This window comes from Protopterus annectens, chromosome 9.part0 (genome assembly GCF_019279795.1).
Source record: "Protopterus annectens isolate FY-2018-M chromosome 9.part0, PAN1.0, whole genome shotgun sequence".
Taxonomy (NCBI): Eukaryota; Metazoa; Chordata; order Ceratodontiformes; family Protopteridae; genus Protopterus; species Protopterus annectens.
The window spans coordinates 1,252,447,768-1,252,470,877 of record NC_056743.1 but is presented as its reverse complement, the minus strand read 5'-3'; the positions used below and the strand labels follow the sequence as shown (position 1 = coordinate 1,252,470,877).

The window sequence follows — 23,110 nt, the reverse complement described above, 5'->3', positions numbered from 1 at the left end:
AGTGTAGGCAGGACAGTTACCACTCAGCATGGAGCCTTCTGTATGTCCAAGAACCCAAAGTGAGCATATGTTCCTAGGTAAACATGAAGCAAGTGTTTGCACATGGGGAAATGAAGAGGGTTTTTCTTAGCTTCTTTCCTTACTGAATCTTCATTAGACAGAAACAATCCAATGTACTGCAATAGCAAAAAATTCAGAAAAAAAGAACTTAAAATAATAGCAATGTAACCAATATCACTGATATTTCCTATGAATCTTAACTTAAAGCAATAACAATGTAACATATATCAGACATATTGATCAATTTTTAATAGTTTATTTATGCAATATATTACTGACATTTTCATACAAAGCTGTATATTGGCAGCTACCAAATTTATTTAACAAAAGGAACTCCAGACTAGACTCCAGGCATATCAGACAGTCAGAAGCAATGACAATGAGCAGGTGTAAAGCGTTGTGTTTAAACATCTGAGGATAGGGCGAGGTTCATAAGGCAGCTCAAGATGGGTACAATAAACCAAGGTAAATGTACCAAACCATACATGGAGTTATATATTACTGATAAAGGTGCAGCTACAAAGGCAGAATAGGTTTTGTGATTTCTTTCTAATACTGAAGGGGAAAGAGTCCCAACATCATAGTTCATTTTGGTAATTGTATTTCATTTATTAAGGAAACGGCATTCAAAAACTAGCTGAGGCAGAGTACCTTATGTGTATCTGGCCAAGACACTACACTGAACCCAGTGATGTCACAGCACTTCAGTGAGTTACTGAGGGTAATTCTGTACCCTCACAGAGACATGACAAGGATTGCCATTGCATGCTGCATTGTGAAAGCAGTGATAACCAACAGTAATTTTATGACAGGAAGAGCAGGTTACATGTTACTAAAAATAAGTTTACTAGCAAAGGACCTTAGCAGTGGAACAACTCTTTGTTATAACACACCATCAACAACTGCGAAAATCAAGTCACAGTAAATTAATAAACAGTTATTACAGCCAAGAAATGATGTTTTCAGTTACAGCAACCTGTACAATGTGGGTGACGCAACCAACAGACGTGTAGCCCAAATGGGGACACTATCAGTAACGGGCATCCAGGCTTCCAAAACAGCCAGCATTCAAAGGTGGCAAAAACAATGTCCTGTGTTAACACCGGATAGTTATCATTAAATGACAAAGGGTCTGTCAGTTCAAAGCCTAAAGCAGACAATGCTGAGAAATACTAATTCTAGACTTTCCATGGTGTAGGGCAGTAAAGGTACTGCTTATCCATGGCCAAATTGTTGGTGTGCTATTATTATTATTATTTGCTGGGTTACATTTTTATGTAAAACCTTGTAGAGTAAACTACTTAATTACAATCTAACCCAGGATTAGGTCCTTACTGAGTGGCACCATTGATGACATTAAGACAATAGCCAAGGGCGGGTACAAAACACTATGTGTATTGAAAATACAGATATAGTCTAAAAGCAGACAGCCACAAATGTTAACAGTGGGGCCATGGATTCACATGGGAATGACAGGCAATTCTATTCTGAATCATAATTGCACATGAAGTATTGCAGGTATTATTACTCTTTTCAAATGCACTACAAATCAGAGTAATGAATAATTAAAAAAAAGCAGCCACAGTAAAATGGAAATCTAGGTAGTACTTGTTATTGAGACTCACACTGAAAGGAGTTGTTTGCAATAACATCATGAAACAAGGACAGAGAAGATTATAACTTATGCTGCTTCATCAAATATTAACAGAGGAGGGAACTGTGGATAATATTAAGTAATATACTGTGAGCAACACTGATACATTAACTGCATAGTGTGTACATTAGCATATGTGGCACTGCTCACCAATAAAGGGAACTACATTTATTTGATAGCGTTCATTGTCACGCTGCCAAAAGAATGATCTTTAACATAACATCATGAGTTTTCAAGCATCATGATTACCGCAGGGCACTAAATCAGACAAAAAATGGTATCATGACAGTTCTTCTCCCTGCCACAAAGACAAAGACAGTCATGAATAGTGCTACTGAAACTTGACACATGTCAATCAGTGGTAATACTGCTCATCTGCAGCTGAAGTAACATTATTAAACTGCATTACACCCTCCGTACTGCTATACTTGCAAATGCATTCAAGGGAAAGGGATCATAATGTGCCACAGACTGGGGGAAGACTAATTCTGCTTGATTATTAGCATTACCAGAAATAGTCAGAGGTAATATTCAATCAGCCAGCATTATTACTTTAGATGCACACTGACAGAGATGCTTAGGTAAATGATAACAACAGTACTGTTGGTAAATGCTGCTGTTGGTAACCGAACCCTTGGCTGTACATAAACTATTCATGAGTAATAAATACCATAATCACTAAGTTAGTAAAGAAAAGGAAGACACAGATAAGGAAAATAGACATAGTTAACACTTCTGAGATGCATACTGGCAGATGAAATATGGTCAACACTGTTCACTGTATCATACCTGCAGACAGAAGGAAAACAAGAATAATACCGTGGTTTAAGTCAAGGATATAGTAAACAAGAGTAATACCATGGTTTAAGTCAGGGTTATAGTAAACAAGAGTAATACCATGGTTTAAGTCAGAGTTATAGTATACAACAGTAATACCATGGTTTAAGTCAGGGTTATAGTAAACAAGAGTAATACCATCGTTTAAGTCAGGGTTATAGTATACAAGAGTGACATCATGGTTTAAGTCAGGGTTATAGTATACAAGATTAATACCATGGTTTAAGTCATTGCCATAATATACAAGATTAATACCATAGTTTAAGTCAGGGTTATAGTGTACAAGAGTAATACCATGGTTTAAGTCAGGGTTATAGTATACAGCAGTAATACCATGGTTTAAGTCAGACTTATAGTAAATAAGAATAATACTACGGCTTAAGTCAGGGTTATAGTAAACAACAGTGATATCATGGTTTAAGTCACATATATGAAAACAGATCTGTGAGTTTGACCATTCATCAAAGTCAAACAGTGGCAAATGGAACCATGGATAATAATACTTGACCACAAGCTGCTAAATGGAATAAAAGGCAATATTAGTGTGTAAGGTTAGCTAAGATCATAAAAATACTGCTCTGAGTCACACACTGGCAAAGGCACCTTGGCAAAATACATTTCATTTTTTTCCTTATGCACTGAAATTTAGCAACTTGTTTTCTGTTATGAACAATGACAACGAAGTAAAGCTAGGCAGCCCTTTCACTGTAGGTCACCTTTTGTGACCAATTACCAGTTGTGCATTAGAACATGGAAAATGCATTCTTCTGTAACCCTCTTTCCACCTCAAACCCAGCACTTAAAATGCAGCCTTATTGTGAATCGCCAGTGTACTGACAATGAAATAATTATCATGCTCTGATGAAAAGACCAAATATAAGGATGATTTTGAGCCAATACCACTGGCTGGACTTCCAATACATTAGCAATAAGGAAGGGTGAAAAGTCAAGCCTTAAATCTTGTTGTAAATGCAGGTTTGGGGCTGAAATGTTCACAAGGAATTTAAGATGAATCCTAAACTTCAGTTGTGAAATCTGCTCGTCAATGGCTACACTTCCTTGCACAGAATGTAAAGCTTTAGTCTGTGCAGCTTTCTTTATCAGTATATAAATACTTCATTATGTGCAGAATTAGATCTAAGCCTCAGAGCAGATTCAATACCTGAAGTGAAAGAAAGCTTGTTTTACTAATCAGACAGGTCAACCATGACACCACTCATATAGCAAAGAAAGTGCTGAAATAAAAATATTGAGGTAATTTTTCTGCACCACTGATTTAACTCAGAATTAAGTTAAAACAATGAATAGTTTAGTGCATTTTTGCAAAGTGAATAATATTACTTACTAGCATCATGAAAAAAGTTGACATGCACCTACAACATACCAAAATGAGTCCATCCTGATTTACAGACTTAATTCTAGGCTTGATACAAAGCTTAAGGCAATATTTAAACATTAAACATGAAAATGAATTCTGTCTAAACTAAAGCATATTCTTCGTAAAAGATTACCAGTATTTTGCTATTCAGGTGAAAAAAAAATTCAACATTCATTTTAAAATGCAATGGAAAGATTGCAGCTACTGTCTGCTGGCATTGGGATGGTTGTTATTAATTAATAATTTGGTGATCCAAATGGCCTAAATATCAGGGGAGCCAGCTGGTTAGTTGGCATTATGTGGCCAATGATCACCTCTGTTATCCTATCAATTCTGGGGTAGAAAATGAGGGCATGATGTGCTGTCATGCTGCTACCAGGGGATGGATGAAAGGGGAGTTGATTGGTTGTTACCATGGTTGGAGCGCTAAGCTGCAATCTATGTGTATGCAAGAATTAGCAAGTGCATGTCAGAACTGCCCCCAAAATATCATGACATGCAAGTATCTCTATGTAATAAGTATTCGTTTCCTGGACTCCCAGTGCTTACTGGAGATTATGGCTCCTTGTCCAGTCTCACTGGAGCATCAGAAGACTAGATGACCTACCATAAAAACAATCCTATAAAAATTTTGATAAGTGGATGGGAAATAGGAAATACACCCCAGGGATCACTTTGGTGGCTCTGCTTGACAGGGGCACAGGAAAATAACTTTCTTGGGTGGTGTAAGCCAGGGAACCTTGTTGGCTAGGCTTACTTAGGCCCTTGGGCCAATAACCTACTACCTACCTATGAAGCAACTGCAGGGACACTAGGTAAAGCAGCATGCACATGGGGTGACTGTGGAACTTGTTGGCAAAATGTCAGAAGGACAAGAGCAAAACAAAACGGGGTTCAACAATGAAGTTAAAAACATATCTGGAAAATTTCAAAATGATTATTTCCCAAGAAATAAAAGTGCTTGTTGCATTTCACTTGGCAACATAATGCTAAAAGCACAAAAAGGATAAGTATTCAAGAAACAAAATGTAGGAAAACAGTAAGCAGAGTCAGAATCATCGAGAAAAGCAGGTAAAACTCTGCCAGTACTTTTCATGACTACAGTAGAATGACGTTTTTAGAATAACTTTTCTGTTTTAAAGGAAGTTACAGATTACATTCTGAAGAATAACAAAATATAGACCTTGACTAAATTCCAAGCCTAAGCCTACCTGTAGGCCAAAACCTGGAAGCTAATCTATGCCCACATCTGGGACCTAGGACAAAGATTACATCTGAAAGTACTTAATTTAAACTTGAGGAAAACCTTTTAATTGAACATTATACTTATATTTGGATCAAAACCAGAATTCCCATCCTTCTTAAGAATTATGTGCAATAGAAATCCAGTTTCTGTATAGCTAAGGTATGCAAACGTTCACAGGTACACAAGTTCAAATATCAGTCTTTTGTGATATCAAGCTTCTGCAGCTGTTTCGGGATCTCCTGGTTGGTATCTTTTGAGCATGTTGGTTTGTCTGCTTTGACTACCTGCCCAATTTTCTTATCATCTACAGCTCTGCTTTGAACAAACTCCAAACTGCTTCCAGCAGAATTATTGCAAGGAATAATGGGAGGAAATGACTCAGGAGAACCATAGGCACACGCATCTTTGTTATCTGTCTGAAGCTCACATTGTCCTGCAGAGTAGGGTTGTTTTTGCAAGTTTTGCCCCTCAGACATATTGGACTTGCATTGGTCAGTCATTATGCTGAGGTGGGATGAAACCTCCGTTACATCAGTTGTTGTTTCAGGTTCTATCTTGTTTTTTCCTTGGATGACTTTATCTACAGTGACCCTAGCATGAAGAAATCCACTATCTTCACTTCTGCCAGGGTCTATACTGCCATGACCATGCCATGCTTCTCCACAACTTTCTAGCTGTGACCCCCAGGGTGCTCCACTGGATGGAAGAGAATCAGTATCTTCATACAATGCTTTTGGAAAGCATCCAGAGATCTCTATTTCCCTTGTTTGTTTAGAAACCAATCCAGCTTTCTTTAGGTGAAGAATGGACTTCATGTGTGCCAGTTTGGGTCGAGTTGGGCTTAAAAGCTCATGGTCTTGTGCATGACTTACTTCCACAGATCCGGTCACTTTATCCATTTCAGATTCAGCACTGAAACATTCTGATGGCTCTCTATTCACCTCAAGTACTTCTGGGTGACTTGATATCTCCTCCATCAATTTGGCTTGTTTCTTCACCAACCCAGGCACAGGTTGGAAGGACAGCTGCTTACTTAGTTTTTTATCACCTCTAATCTTCTTTTGCTTTTTTAATATTTTACCACTGCCTTTACCTTGCAGCACTGCCTTCTTTCTGCCACCCAAATCTGGCAATCTCTTAAAGTCAGTTTCCTCAATAGCTTTTGAGTGTTTAAGCACTTGGTGACTTCGCTGGATCTTTTTCCTTGTTGCTGGAGATCTGGTTGGCCCTCCTTTACTTCTGGAAGATGGCACTGTTATCTCCTTGTCTTCAGTGAAGCCACTTTGTAAAATCCTACACTCAGTTCCTGAAATGGCACTTTGCTGCAATATGGATACCTAGATGACAAAAAAAAAAAAGATTGAAGTTTATGTACTTCAAAGTATTGTTTTAACACTTTGGAAATTTTGCAATTTGCTTGTAGCATGCAAAAACTAAAGAGAGGGTAAGTTTACACAGAAACCAACTGGATTGCGTACAACTGCGCAACCTAGAGAACCTAGGGTTGTATAACAGAGGCAGTACAAGCATACACTAAAGCTTACAAGTACAGACTTGTTAATAAAGACAATTGTTTTTACATGAGAAAATCAGTTCAGTTAGAAGGCTAGAGTGCTAGGGATAGTGAGGTGCAGATAACGCTACTCCACTGCCTAGGACCCTGTAGACGTCTATGTTAAAAATCATAAGGAATGCTCATGTCCTCCTTGCAATATTTTTGGAACATGTTCAGTGACTCAGATGCATAACTGCATGGTATAAACTTCATTAACTGACAGTGAGCACCAAGCCAACCAGACAGCACAGCAGAAGACATACACTTACTACACTGGTCATAATGTTTTGAAAACAGACTTTGGTCCCTCAGCAGTCAGTCAGACAGAGAAGGTGGGACTGACTGCTTCCTATACAGTTATCTTTCCTTTAAGATAAGCATACCAAATGTACCTCATTGTGAGGTATGTTCCTCATTTTGAGCCTTGAAAAATCCAAGACCATAAAACACTGCAGAGATGTGAGGAGACAGCTCCCTAGCTTTAATATAGCAGACTGCTTTCACCTCTTTATTGGACAAAAATCAAAAATAAAAACAAAAACTTAGAATTAAAAGCCACTGTAATAAATAATCCAAAATTTCAGGTGTTCATTTCTATTTTATAACAACACTGAAGAAAAACTCATTATTGAAAACCTGATCTGTTACAGTCCACTTGGTGTACAAAAGCACTTGTCATAAATACAAGCTGAATCAACAATGCTAGAAATTCAATTAATTTAGGAACAAAATTTCTTACCCTTGGCTGCATTATTTTTTTTATCCACAAATTGTCTCCAATTTTGTACATCTAACCACATCATTACTTAAAAATCATAATAATCAACAGAATACAGCTTTTCACTGATCAACAACTGAAACCAATATATCAGGTTCTTTTCTTTAAATGCAATCATTGTTGCTAACTTTCAAGTGGAAATATTATTTTGAGTATATGCTATAGGAAAGAGAAGGAAAACCCATGCTTCATCTATTGGATTTCTATAAAAAAAATTCTAAAAGTGTTTAATATAGTAGAAATGTCATAAGAATTGATAGTTTGGTGGTTGCTAACTGTAAAACAGTCTTTTAACAACCAGACAAAAAGATTACTTGATATTAAATTATGATTAGATTTTAAGAAATGACTAGATTTTAACCAAAGATTTCCTTGAAACTCTTTCCATTTAGCAGTGCAAACGTTTTTTAAACAAAAAGATATTGTTTTTATAACTGATGATAGAGAGCAAAGTTCTAAATCTGGCAATCTAATCCCTCCAGAAGACTAATATTTAATATGATGACTCAAAGCTATTCTGGTTTTATTGGGAAACCAAAGAAATTTTAGGATTAATGAACTGAACTCTTTTACACAATTTCTTGGAGGAAGTAAAGGTAATGATTGTACAACATATAAAATTGTTGGTAGAATGATCATTTTAATTATAGAGAGTCTCATCCATAGTTAAAAAAAGTTTATTCCATTTACTTACTAACTTTTTATAATAGTTACACTATTGTTGCAATTAAAGTTTATTATATTATTGATGTTATCATTTATGATTACCCTTAAGTACTTCATTTTTCTCTTGGACTATATATTTAGTGACTCTATTATTTATATTCCCAGTGTTGGAGTTTATGGGTAATATTTTTGTTTTATTATGGGCTACTGTTGGCCAAAGGAGAAGAGGAGGACGAAGGCATGCCCGAAGGCAGGAAGAGAGGAGGAAGGTTAGGAGTGTAGCAGTGAGGGTAGGAACTTTGAATGTTGGCAGTATGACTGGTATAGGAAGAGAGCTAGCTGATATGATGGAGAGAAGGAAGGTTGATATATTGTGCGTGCAAGAGACCAGATGGAAGGGAAGTAAGGCCAGGTGTTTAGGAAACGGGTTCAAATTGTTCTATCATGGTGTGGATGGCAGGAGAAATGGGGTAGGGGTTATACTAAAGGAACAATATGCCAAGAGTGTTTTAGAATTGAAGAGAGTGTCTGACAGAGTGATGTTTATGAAGCTCGAAATTGATGGTGTAATGATGAATGTTGTTAGTGCATATGCTCCACAAACTGGGTGTGCGATGGATGAGAAAGAAACATTTTGGAGTGAGTTGGATGAAGTTGTGGTGAGTGTACCCGAGGGTGAGAGACTAGTGATTGGAGCAGACTTTAATGGGCATGCTGGTGAAGTGAACAGAGGGGATGAGGAAGTGATGGGTAGGTATGGTGTTAAGGAGAGGAATGCAGAAGGTCAGATGATTGTGGATTTTGCGAAAAGGATGGACATGGCTGTGGTGAATACGTATTTTAAGAAGATGGAGGAGCATAGGGTGACATACAAGAATGGAGGAAGATGCACACAGGTGGATTATATCCTATGTAGGAGGGCCAGTCTGAAAGAGACTGGAGACTGTAAAGTGGTGGCAGGGGAAAGTATAGTTAAGCAGCATAGAATGGTGGTCTGTAGGATGACGTTGGTGATCAAGAAGAGGAGGAGGAGTGTGAAAGCAGTGCCAAGGATTAAATGGTGGAAGTTAAAAAAAAGGTGATTGTGAAGTGGAGTTTAGGGAAGAGTTAAGACAGGCACTGGGAAGCAGTGGAGAGTTACCAAATAGCTGGGTAACTACAGCAGAACTAGTAAGGGAGACTGCTAGAAAGGTGCTTGGTGCGACATCTGGACAGAGGAAGGAGGACAAGGAGACCTGGTGGTGGAATGAGGAAGTACAGGAGAGTATACAGAGGAAGAGGCTGGCGAAGAAGAAGTGGGATTGTCAAAAAGATGAAGAAAGTAGACATGAGTATAAGGAAATGAGGCGCATGGCAAAGAGAGAGGTGGCGAAAGCTAAGGATAAGGCGTATGGAGAGTTGTATGAGAGATTGGACACTAAAGAGGGAGAAAAGGACCTGTACCGATTGGCTAGACAGAGAGACAGAGCTGGGAAAGATGTGCAGCAAGTAAGGGTGATAAAGGATAGTGAGGGAAAGGTACTCACAAGAGAGGAGAGTGTGTTGAGTAGATGGAAAGAGTATTTTGAGAGGCTGATGAATGAAAAGAATGAGAGAGAGAGAAGGTTGGATGATGTGCGGATAGTGAATCAGGAAGTGAAACAGATTAGCAAGGAGGAAGTAAGGACAGCTATGAAGAGGATGAAGAATGGAAAGGCTGTTGGCCCAGATGACATACCAATGGAAGCATGGAGGTGCTTAGGAGAAATGGTAGTGGAATTTTTAACTAGATTGTTTAATGAAATTTTGGAAAGTCAGAGGATGCCTGAGGAGTGGGGAAAAAGTGTTTTGGTACCTATCTTTAAGAATAAGGGTGATGTGCAGAGCTGCAGTAACTACAGAGGGATAAAATTGATCAGTCACAGCTTGAAGTTATGGGAAAGAGTAGTAGAAGCTAGGTTAAGAAGGGAGGTGATGATTAGTGATCAGCAGTATGGTTTCATGCCAGGAAAGAGCACAACAGATGCAATGTTTGGTCTGAGAGTGTTACTGGAGAAATACAGAGAAGGTCAGAAGGAGTTGCATTGTGTCTTTGTAGACTTGGAGAAAGCATATGACAGGGTGCCTAGAGAAGAGTTGTGGTATTGTTTGAGGAAGTCGGGAGTGGCAGAGAAGTATGTAAGAGTGGTACAGGATATGTACAAGGGTAGTGTGACAATGGTGAGGACTGCAATGGGAGTGACAGATCCGTTTAACGTGGAGGTGGGATTACATCAAGGATTAGCTCTGAGTCCTTTCTTATCTGCAGTGGTGATGGACAGGTTGACAGATGAGATCAAAAAGGAGGCCCCGTGGACTATGATGTTTGCAAATTACATTGTGATCTGTAGTGAGAGTAGGAATCATGTTGAGGAGACACTGGAGAGGTGGAGATATGCTCTAGAGAGCAGAGGAATGAAGGTCAGCAGGGCTAAGACAGAATATGTGTGTGTAAATGAGAGGGAGGGTAGAGGAATGGTGAGGATGCAGGGAGTAGAGTTGGTAAAGGTGGATGAGTTTAAGTACTTGGGATCAACAGTTCATTGTAATGGTGAATGTGGAAGAGAGGTGAAGAAGAGAGGACAGGCAGGGTGGAATGGGTGGAGAAGAGTGTCAGGAGTGATTTGTGACAGACTCAGTGTGACTAGGATGGATAGGATTAGGAATCAGTATATTAGAGGGTCAACTCATGTTGGACAGTTTGGAGACGAAGCAAGAGAGACAAGATTGCGTTGGTTTGGACATGTGCTGAGGAGGGATGATGGGTATATTGGGAAAAAGATGCTAAGGATGGAGCTGCCAGGTAAGAGGAAAAGAGGAAGGCCTAAGATAAGGTTTATGGACGTGGTGAGAGAGGACATGCAGGCGGTTGGTGTGGCAGAGCAAGATGCAGAGGACAGGAAGAAATGGAAAGAGATGATCCACTGTGGCGATCCCTAACGGGAAAAGCTGAAAGATGATGATGATGATGGTCATCATTAAACGAAAGTCCAGATTTTCTCTCTAACAATTTCATTGCCTAAAATAAAACTTCTAGCTTCCTAACTTATAAAAGCACTGAAGAAGAACTCACTAATGAAAACATGATCTGTTGAAGTCCAGTTGGTGTACAAAAGCACTTGTCATAAATAAAAGCTGAGTTATTCCAGTAACCTAGTCTGCTAGAGTTTTTCTTCAATACTTTTAATTAACATCTGAAGTTTGGGACTATTTATTACTGTTGATACTGTTATCTCCTCACATCTCTGCTGTGGTTTATGTGCTTGTTTATCCTGTGACTCGCAGATTTACAAGAACCTTTGGTGATCTTTGTCATTTTGTCATTTAAAAAGACATGCTTCTTATAGTTCCACATTAAATGTATCTGCCACACATTCAGCATTAGGAATTTTTTTAAATGACATCCATGATAAATACTGAATCATATTAATTCATCAAAATAACTTATTATATGATAACACATTATAAGCATCACATAAGCTTCCTACTTGAAGTTGATAGTAAGCTGTTAGTAAGTGTATCACATTTTACCCATTCATTCCTCATTAAGAGAGGTAGTGTTCCTCATTTTGGAAGAAAAAGGTTGAGAGCTATGAAGATGCACCTAAAGTTGCAGGAATTTGGGTGGAAGGTAGAACACACTCTCTGAATACACATTTTAGGAATGTGAAGATCAAGCAAATGTCATGAAGCATTACAACACAGTTTTAGTATACAATTTGCAGCGCCAATCTACATCTGCCTTTACAGTGTCTGTGGCTCATTACATGGTACACTTGGCTTTGATGCCATGAAGATAAGAAGGATGTTGGTTCTTATCTACATGATTGTATTATTGCCCCAATACTTCACAGCGCAGTGCAGCTTGAGAGGGTTTCTGCAATCCTGTAATAAAAGTCTGTTGAATTAGACCCTAAATTAAGGTCTTGCAAAAAGTAGAATAGGATGGGGAATTCAGAAAACATGCTACTATCCAACTGCAAATAAATATCATTATAATTAATACAAAGAGAAACTGCTGATAAACTTTAAAATGTTCATAAAAAAAGAAATTGAAATAAAAATGTCACCAAAGAAGTTTACATTGCACTATAACCCAACATCAGCATCATTCTTATGTTATCTGCTTAATCCAAGTAAGGGATGCAAGGACAGTCAAAGCCACAAAGATACCCAGTTGTCACAAGGCAGAGAAAATCATACTGAATGGGTACTGGGCTACCATAAGGGGCACATACACACACATGCATATATGTACTTCAAAGGGCAGTCCCAGAGGATGGACAACTCACCTACTGCATGGCTTTGGGATGAGAAATTAAATCAAAACACCTAAGGAAAATCTGGGTACTTGGAAATGTACAGAATGCACTCCAGCTAAGAAAACAGCTAGAGAACCAAACAATATGACACCAGTGTTAACATTCTATACTGCTACAGCCCCAGAGCATCAGTATAACTAAAAGCACACAGAAAAATGTTCTTTCATTATTCTGTCACATTTCTACAAACAGCTCAGATTTTTAACTTAAATTTCCTGTTTATCATGCAAGCGAAAGTGAATATTACTTTAAACCATACTACGTCTTTCCTATTAAACTCTGCCTCATCATCTTACATTTTGTGTTGTGTAGTCTGTCATGCTAAATAATAACTAAGGAGACCATCTGCAATGGGTAACATCTGAGTATTTCCTCTCTTGTTCTCAGCACAATTTTAAATTCTTTCCTGTCCCTACACTCCTGGGACTGTATGCCACCATCCGAGCCTAAGCACATTATAATATCACACTATAAGCTCATCTTCTAAGCACCACTGTTGGAGGCCATAATGGGTCAATCAAACCTCTCCACCTACATGGTTAGCAAACAGTAATAAATAAAGGCTTCCTGGCAGATCAACACACATGGTGAATGCTGATCTGTTATACCTGACTTCGGACACCTGCTACAGTTAAGTGTTAGGAAGAATTCTAAGCAGTAAAAATTAACTCTTTGTGGAAGGTCAGAGCTGCAGAAGGACAAAACCAAGGCATCAGAAGACTAAATTTGTACCACCAAGATTCCAAAGTAGGATCAACTCATGGAATCATGGTTCAAGAAATAATGCTTAGTGAAATTCTTCTTCTTTCGGCTTTTCCCGGTTAGGGGTCGCCACAGCGGATCACCTGTCCGCTCATGATTGGCAGTGGAGTTTTACGGTGTCGCGTTGCCAGCCCGGCACCCAACCTTCCACAGAAGGCACACACACACACACACACACACACACACACACACACACACACTCACACCTAGGGTCAATTTAGAGTGTCCAATCCACCTATAGCATGTCTTTGGGATGTGGGAGGAAACCGGAGCACCCGGAAGAAACCCACGCAACCACAGGGAGGACATGCAGACTCCGCACAGAAGGCACCCCAGCTGAGGATCGAACCAGAGAACCTCTTGCTGTGAGGCAGCAACGCTAACCGCTGCACCACTGTGGCTGCCCTAATAATGCTTAGTGAAAGTGTGGTTGGAAAATTAAGTGGTGAAGATACAAATGTCTGCAATGGAGATATCTGTGAAGCAAAAACTGGAGGAAACCACTGCCACAGAAATCATTTCCCAGTGGGATGTTCATGCATGACAAAAGATAATAAAATTAACACACTTGTCTGCTATGAATCCCTCTTTTCCTAGAGCAGAAGAGATTAATTGCTCTGTCCTCTATATTCATGTACTCATTCAGATAAAAATCTGAGTTGCCATCGCATGTCTGTGATATGCAGAACCCTCTTTGACCTTGATTCTCACAAAGGAAATAAGAAGCCAAATGGATTATACAGTTCTGATGATAAATCTGGGAGAAAACATGAGCTAGTACTAAGTGTTATCAACTCCATCTCAAAAAAGAAATAGTTATTTTTTTATAGTTTTGGACAACAATTCTAAGATCCTGCAAGAAGAGAATACAGCCACTGAGGAAAGATCCATTTATACCAGATTTTTCAGGGGATAGAGAAGTGTATCAGTTGTGAATTTCAAGTTTTATAGACAAAGGTTCTTTAAAATATGGAGAAGATACAGAACCCCATTTTGGAAATGCTTTACGTCTCAAAACTGGACAAAATTCTGTCTTCTGCAGTACATATTACAAGTACACTAAGTGTGAACTTCACCATTACAATATCTGAGGACTAAACAATATAATGGGGTAGGGTCTCAGACAAGTCAGAACCATCTACATACCAGCAAACAGAGGTGTCATGGATTACAGAACCTACTTCAATTAGTGGAAAATGTCTGCCGAGTTGAAAGATTCCTGGAAGCTTCTGTTACTGTCAAGACTATTGCAAGAAAGTTAAAAAAAAAAAAAAAAAGCAAAGGGTGTAAGAGAGATGCTAGACACTATGGTGGAGAAGTAGGTGACCCCAGTGGGGAGAGTGGACCTCCATGGCTTACACTGGAATAGCTTTGTGCACTTCAGGGACTTGTCAGACTAAAACAACACCATTCTTGGCTAACAAAGGACAACAAGCAAAAGTTTTGGAATGTATAAATTAATCTTTCCTGCCACAACAAAGTAAATTAACCAGCATTAAGTCCCCAGTTTTCAGCTGAACTGAGCTGAACAGAACAGGTGAAGGACTGAATTCTCCTGCATAAGAAACATATGTTCTCTGGGATGCTTTACTCCAAGATGACTTTACAAAGACATAATCCCCAAGTTCTCATCTCTCAGAAAAAGGTGGAGGCATGACTCAAGGAGGTGACCTGTACATTCTCGTCTCTAGAGTGTGAAAGGGTATCAAGGAAATGCCTGCCAATGGCACACAGCACACTGTCTTTCTGCCAAAAACAAATTCCAGTACTCAAAGGCAGTCAGTGTGAAGGCTTTATTGCACCAACAAATGGACAACCAGACAAAAGACTGATTGGTTTCACCACAGAAATGGTTTCATCCATACAAAATAACTAATCTTATTCCTTTTAACCCCCTAACACAAAAAAAATCATGGGATATATTTTATAGAAAATTTAAAAACACAATATAAAACAACTGATTGTAACATAAATTTACAAAAACAATTGTTTGATTGTAACATAAATTTACAACAAAAACAATTGCCACAAGCCTGGCTACCAAGTTTAGCAAAGGACAATGGATACGAAAAAATATCACCATTTTCAAGTTTATGATGATAATGTGCTAAAGGTTTTCCTCTTTTTGACTAAATGTACATTTTTCCAGGTAAAATGGGCTCCAAATATTATCGCTTAAAATGACAGATCAATGTTGGATAATATTCTTTAGGAGTAACTACAATGGTTATGCAAATTATACCCTTTCACTAGATGTAACATTCTTTTATCCTGAGATTGCAATAACTGTGTTTTGATATGGATCACCCTTGGTCACTTTTAGCTTGAATAGATCTCTGGCAATATCGTCTTTGGTCAAAATGATAAATTACATCATCAGAAATCTCTCAATACTGGGAATCAGTAAAGATGAGTCTAATTTTTTATGAACTGCACCTTGGAATATGTTAGTCAATGGCAAGGAAAGGCAATTATGCAACAAAAATAGATATTTTGAAAAATGTTTTTCAATAAACTGTGGTATTAAAATGTCTAGTCAGAGTCTTTCTTACCTTTACATCCATGAAGCCAATGGTAAATAATTCAAGCTTTATGGTAAAACTAATACCAAATTCACTACTGTTAGTATACACTCTGAAATGAAACAATTATCATTGGTCACTTCCCCAAGTTAACAAATGGTCAGCCAGGTACCTGTGCTACATGTCCATCTTATTTAAGAAACAGTTCCTACTTCAATCACAGCTATAAAAGACCTCAAAATACTGTAGGTTTTGAATATGTCAGCATATATGGAGTGAAAAACTGTCCCCACGCCATGGTCATACCTTTGATGTGCAAGTAGCATTCTTTTTTTAAAGATAATACATGAGTAGTAGCTAATTCTGTAAGCTGGATTAAAAATAATGAAACTCAAAGCTACAAAATTGCTGTTTTACCAGGGCTAATGGGAGGCTAAGGAAAACCAATTTAGAGATATATTTTGTCTTCCGTTTGTTATTTCTTAATAGCAACACCCTTAGTTTGCAAAATGTCTGTAACTTGTGACCATTTCTTCCTGTGAATGTAAAAAGACATCAAAGGAAGGGAATTTTTGGTTTCAGTACTGCTGTGCTAGGAAGAAAGTTATGGGGAATGGATAATCTTGCCAACCTTCCCTAGGAATTGCATGTGTGAAAATAACTTGTGCGAAAGGTAGTTGGTTACCATTGGTAAAGTGCACTTGAAAACACTGTGGTTCACAGACAGAGTGATGAGGAAGGGGCCCGTGTGCTAAACCAAAGACTCAGCTTTGCAGGTGGCCTGTTTGCAGTCTTCTCTGGGTGTGGATGTTGGACGCCCTTATTCAAAGGCAGTACTGCATATTCCCTTTAAGCTTTTGAGAACGGGTTACATTTTATGAATTTATTACTGAGTTAGACTTACTTTTATTTCTGCTGGATGCCAAGGTGCGACTCTAGACAGCATCCCTGTGAGGCCAGCTAGAAAATTTCTCCTCACATCGGTGGCAGTGGTGCCATCAAGCCATACAATTTTAGATAGCATTGATGGGATTCAAATCCCATCCGACCACCTCATCATCAAAACACAAAGCTTGTAAACTTTTCTTGTGGGCAGTAAATCCTATGAGGTATTTTGATGACTGTTACTTTTATGATGTCATGGTAACCAAGACAATGGATGGATCTTCCAGTACTACAGTTTGTTGGAAGCATTTTACAAAAAAATCTCTCTTAACTTTTGATAACTGCCATGCTGGTCATGTGACTGACATTCTTGAGTCACAATTTATAATCAGATGCATTTGAAGCACCAAGTCCCAGTATGAGGAGGAATCCTATGACCCTACCATAGGTTTGTTCACAGACGATATCTCCAGAGTTCACACTACACATATTCAAGTAGAGTCTATACCCAGAGTATAACTTGTACAATAACAAGACAAAGATACTCCTGTCACCTGATGACACCTTATAAGATTTATAACCTCATATGGAAGTAACTCTTACTGAACAAAAAGTGACAGTTTTTTTCTTTTTGAATAAGAATGTTTTGGGATCCATCTTACCTGAACAATGTATATTTAGTTACAGAAAAAAGGAAAAACTTTGGGACATCATTACTATAAATATGTATGCGGTGTTCATATTTTGCACATGTTGCCATTTGCTACATTTTGGAGTAGCAGGGCTTGTGGTCTTGATGACTGCTGTCAATATATATATTACAACTGACTCATTTTCAATTGTTCGTACATGCTGTTCACTTGAGATTAGACATTTTATTACTCTCATTTCACTGTGAATGACTTATTTAACCCAATGTGCATGCGGTTCTTTTTATGTGTGCAAACATTTTTTGTTAAAATGAAAATTAACAGCTGAGTGATATCAGATGTAAACATGTTAAGAATGCTGTTTAAACTTGTAGTTCAATCAAATGTTACTTTTGTTTTCATAGGCATTGACAAGATGTTTCAGTGTTTTTAATAAATCCAGCCTTTATGCCCTTTTTGATTTGAAGGTAAGAGGGTGGATTGTGAACACAGGGGCATTGTTAAAACCAAGCCTCAGTGAATGCCACTAATTAGAAAACACATATCTTTCTTGTGACAAATGTTCTTTACTGGATTTTAATCACTGAATTCCTTTTTGACCATTATGTGAAGTTTTTTCATATTAGCTTTATATATCTATGCAAATGATTTGTTTGACAATGTCACTGATGACAAATTAATGGATTTATGGAATTTTTAATCAATCAGCATTAAAATGTATGTTTGGTAAAAACTGATATTTATTTAATGGTGCAGATGTTTCTGGTTTTCAATTTTCTAACCTTTTTTGTAAAGTGTTTTTAAATTTTGTGTATCACGTTTTTTTTGTGCATGTTTAAAATGGCTATGGGTAATTATTTTGTATTATACAATGACTGGCCATTAACATTCCAAAACGTGCACACTGATTGGCCAGCCCAACCAGTGTGCCCGTTGCAAATCCGAGAATATACCAATGGAAAAAGGACCAATCACCCAGACTTTTTTCCATTGATATATTCTTTAAATTTCATTTTTATTTCTTAAAAAATAAAAATAAAATCTGTAGTCCTGACTCCGGACATACCAGAGAGGCAACATGGACAAAATACTAGGGAAATCAGGTACTTTATTTAAAACTAAACACACGTACCTAATATCCCTTCGTCCATGCTGTCTCTCTCCTACCCCTAAACTGCCCTAAAGTTTTTTTTTTGTTTTTTTTTTTTAAGGGGAAAAAAAAAAAAGAAAGAATAACGGAGCAACGGAGATCTTCTTTTCACTGTTGCTTACTTTCCCGAGCACTGATGTACTGGGTATGCATGGGAACGCAAGTTCCAAATGCATGCACAGTACATCAGATAAGGCTCAAGGAAATCTCCAGCGGCGGAAGGACAGAACACCCCCCTTATACAAAGACATTATTTAAGAAAAGTAAATATTTTTTTCTTAAATAATGTCACTGTATAATAGCAATAACCCACATCTGGGTGTGAACAAAGCTGGATTTACCCACGGTTGTCTTTGTTTGGTCACTCGGGCTTCGCCCTCATGACCAAACCACACCAACCGTGGGTAAATCCAGCATTACCCACACCCAGACATGGGTTATTGCTATATTATACTGAATGAGCAATTTCTGTGGTGAAAGCAGTCTTGCCTATTGTCTGCATGTTTATTTGTGGGTGAAATAAAGCCTTCAAATTGCCTCCAGTGATGGATTTTGTGTATGGCTAGAGTATTTCCTCTCATATATCTAGACAGTGTTTATGTTCTTCTGTTTTTCTTTTTAGATGTTGCACTGCCTTTCTGCATGACAGGTGCACATATAACCAAAATGAAAACGCCAGCACCAATGATGAGCTGAAAGAGCTTTATTAAGCTGAAAACTAGACCGGTTTCAGCACATAGCTTTCATAGAGCTTGCAGTGCATTAGACTGGTGGAAGGAAAGACCTACACAGTGAGACTGATAGGAAACATCCACAACTGTACAGCTACAGGGTCCGACACACTTAGCTCACTGCAATATCAACATCCAGAGGCATGTGAACAACCCAGGAAGATCATGCTCATTGTAAGTCCCAACAGAAGCTTGAACCTCCAATATGTCCTCATCCAGTCTGCCAAGGTTAAGATAAGGATTTGGTAAAGACCACCAAGATGAGACCATTTTTTTTTTTTAAACTGGCTGACTAAATTCTAGTTCAGAAAGCTTCAAAAGAGCTTTTCCCTTTTAAATGTATTTTATCATTCTACAAGGTTTGGCAACCATAGAATTAAAAATTATAAAAAAGGGGGGGTATACATCTTATATGGGGTGAGTTCTTCCCTCAAAATAAATGGTGAATGATTTGTAATAACATCATTCTATCTGACTCATCTGGACTGTCATTGACTCAAATTATTTGCTATGATAGCCTATTTTACATGGGCAGAAATACCTAATGGTGAAAATTATCCAATTATTCCCCAATCAAGGCAATCCAATAAGAATACTTCTGCTAGTTTCTGAAGACTTTAAGTGCCTGCAACTACAGTAGCTCAGAGGCGAGGGACCGTACCATGGAGACCCTCTGTGAAGCCATCACAGGTGAGTCATTTAGGTAGATGAACACATGGTGATCCTTCTCCTGCATGGCCTCCATCACCATAGCCAGTATCTTGGCAACTGCTATGGGCACAAACAGGAGACCAGAGGGCAACACCCTACACTGAAAATGACACCCTCCCAGAACAAACCAAGGGAACCTCCTGTGCAAACTCCCAACAGTGATATGCAAAAATTATGTTCACATACACTACCCAAGGTGCTCTACAGAAGCAGGGACATGACCCCTTGGAGGGGCACCATCCAAAGCCTAATGTACGGGGCATGATTATTGAAGCTGCTTATGGTTCATAATGACAGAAACCTCTTGCTCTTTTAGAGTGAGGTAAAGACAGGAAAATAAACCTTAGCTGTTTTCTGAAGGAGATGCAACCTCTGTCCTTGTGCAATATAGTCAGAGCCTATATCAATAGATCTGCAAAGGCTGTCTGTTTTTTGAGTGGGACTCTTACTTGGGGTATCAAAAATCAAGATGTGACCATCCAGGACTGCACCTATAACTCACTAGACCCCGATAAGGACTCTCCAAGCAGATACAAATTCAGATAACAGGCCTGCTATGGGCAGACTTACAACATAAACAACACTACAGCTGCTCAGTCATCCTTTAGAAACACATCTGGAACAACTACAACAGAGCACACTGCATGATGCTTAAGGGACTATCCTCACAGTAAGGAGGGAATTTAATAAATGGGCTGGCTGGACTAGGGTTATAAACATCATTCATTATGACAAAAATGCCTACATCGCCTTTTGGGGACTGTCAACTAGATCCTGAGAGGTCTGTCTAAAGAGGATGTCCTCCTAGGTAAGGGGCATCCCTTAATGGCCTAGGTTTATCCTTAAAGGAGAGCTTAAACGGCTTTCTCTGTGCTAACTTCAATTGCTTTTCCATGAGTTAATTTTCATAAGTTTTATTACTCATATGAAACTTGAAAAAAATAAAAAAACATGTTTGCAGGATGCAAGCTTCCCTGCAGAAAAGAGAAAACATTTCTGCAATACAACAAAGAGGCTAACAAAAACAGAAAGAGTGAGAAAAATAACTCAAGTCAGTGAGTTTTCAAATAACCTTATCATGGAAATGCAGTTAGAAGATGATCACTAAAGAGAATGCAATCAACTAATAGACAACTACTTCAGTCACAACATAGTATGTAGACATATGCCTGAGCCTGCTACCCTAAACACTGTGACAGCACAGGTAGTAAGACAAAAGGGTCACACGAAATCCTACTAGTATGACTCCTCTACAGATTATGGATGGTGGAAATAGAAAAATGGTTATGGTTCATTATGTCATGCAAGACTTCCCTATCAAAGTCTGCCATTACCTAGAATGGATACCTAACTTAACAGTGTTTGGAAAACATATGAACTGATGCCTATGTGGCAGCCTCCAAAATAACATGTCTACTCCTTTTAAGGATGCCAAATTGATTCCAGTTATCCTGGAACTCTGAACTTTGACAATGACTACCGGGGATTCTCATTGGGATGAGTAGCACAACAGAATTCACTGATACTGACATTTAGAAATAGTTTGTTTGGAGAATGTTTTCCCTTCTTCTCTTCAAGAAAGGTGGTGAAGAGATTGCTTGTTTTTCTGACCTCCCTGTTTTGATGAAGCTAGAATCTATGTTATCTGTAAGCAGCCAAGGTATACAGGATTCCTTTGCCCTTAGTCTGAGGATTAGGGAAGAAGGGAAGCAGCTGAATGGTTTAAGTGAGGATGGATTCAGACTGCCTTTGGCTTAAAAAAGGGCTGGTTCCAAGGTTCAATCTGTGCTTGTGGAAGACAAGGCTTGTTGCACATCAAGCCTTACAGTTTAGATATTCCCCTGCAGATGCTGACAACCAGCTGAGAAAGACCAGATGGCATAATGGCTAATGTCTTTGCCTCCCATGCACAAGGTACTCCGTCCAATGCTTGTTTGGAGTTCATATGTTTTCCCTGTGTCTCTGTGCAGTTCCTCCTACCTCCAAATAATATGTTGAGTGTTTCCATCTCAAACTCGCCAAAGAATGTAACTGTGTGCAGCAACACAGACTCCAGATGGTGTTCTATAGGGAGAAGAATTATACAGACTAATTGCTTTGAGCAGCTATCGTGGTGTGCAAAATCCTCAAGATAGGAGAATACAGATCAACAGACTGTGCACCATGGCAGAGCTAGCTATTGTATAGTCCAAAATTTGACTCTAGGTGATGTGGTCACATTACTATTTTGCCATGAGGGCATGGGTATTTGCTGGAGATGTATGAGTTGAGGATGCAAACAGTGGGAGGAAGTGTATGCGCTCCTATTGACCAGTGTCAGCTCACCATAAAGCCCAGTAGCCCTGAGTCAATAAGCTACTGGCCAGCCAGTATCCAGTTACCCAGCTTGGGTCACCTGGGATAGCTCTGTTGAGTGAAAGTTGGATGTAAAACCAATCAACCTGCCAAACATGAATGAAGAATTGCTACACTCAATGTAGGTTCACTGACAGGACAGAGCTCAGAAGTGGATGATATGATGGTAAGGAGGATATTGGACATCCTTTGTATCCAGGAAACAAGATGGAAGGCAGTGCAGCAAAGTCTCTTGGCTTGGAATCCAGAGTCTACTACTCAGGAGGAAGACAAGTTAGAAATGGTGTGGGAATTGTGGTAAGGGAGAGGTTTTAGAAAGCAGTAAGGGATGTCATCAGAATTAGTAACAGACTCATGGCAAACAGACTCCAGCCTAAGGATAGGGCAGTATTCATAATATCAGCCTATGCCCCACAGCAGGGATGCAATACTGAGGAAAAGAGTGCATTCAGATAGCAGTTTTAGGACCTACTAGATAAAGTGGGACAATATGGATTAGTGTTCATAATGGATGACCTGAATGCACATGCCAAGGTCCACATGGGCTGAACAATATTAATGAAGAAGGAGAAGCCATTCTAGACTTCGGTCTGGCAAATGGCTTGAAAGTAGTCAACACATGGTTTGAAAAGAGAGACAGTCACAAGGTCATATACAAAAGTGGCCAATATGCAACTCAGGTAGACTTCCTCCTAGTGAGGAATGGGCACTGGGGTAGAATCAGTGACTGCAAAGTCATCCACAGTCAAACAGTTAACCCACAGCATAAACCACTGGTTCCTACAATCAGCAGCAAGCAGTGGTCAGAGAACACTCTAACGTAAACAGAG

At 38.8% G+C, this 23,110-nt stretch overlaps 1 protein-coding gene across 1 annotated transcript in view; it reads right to left on the bottom strand.

Annotated features, from left to right (window-relative positions):
- Positions 1-300: 300 nt before the first annotated feature.
- The window catches only part of LOC122811974 (protein phosphatase Slingshot homolog 3-like), a 1,030,454-nt gene continuing 1,007,644 nt past the window's right edge, over positions 301-23,110 (bottom strand). The window contains exon 14 of the mRNA XM_044084176.1: positions 301-6,512. Coding sequence (XP_043940111.1) covers positions 5,370-6,512 — 1,143 coding nt within the window. The 3' untranslated portion in view covers positions 301-5,369. The remainder of the gene's footprint in view (positions 6,513-23,110) is intronic.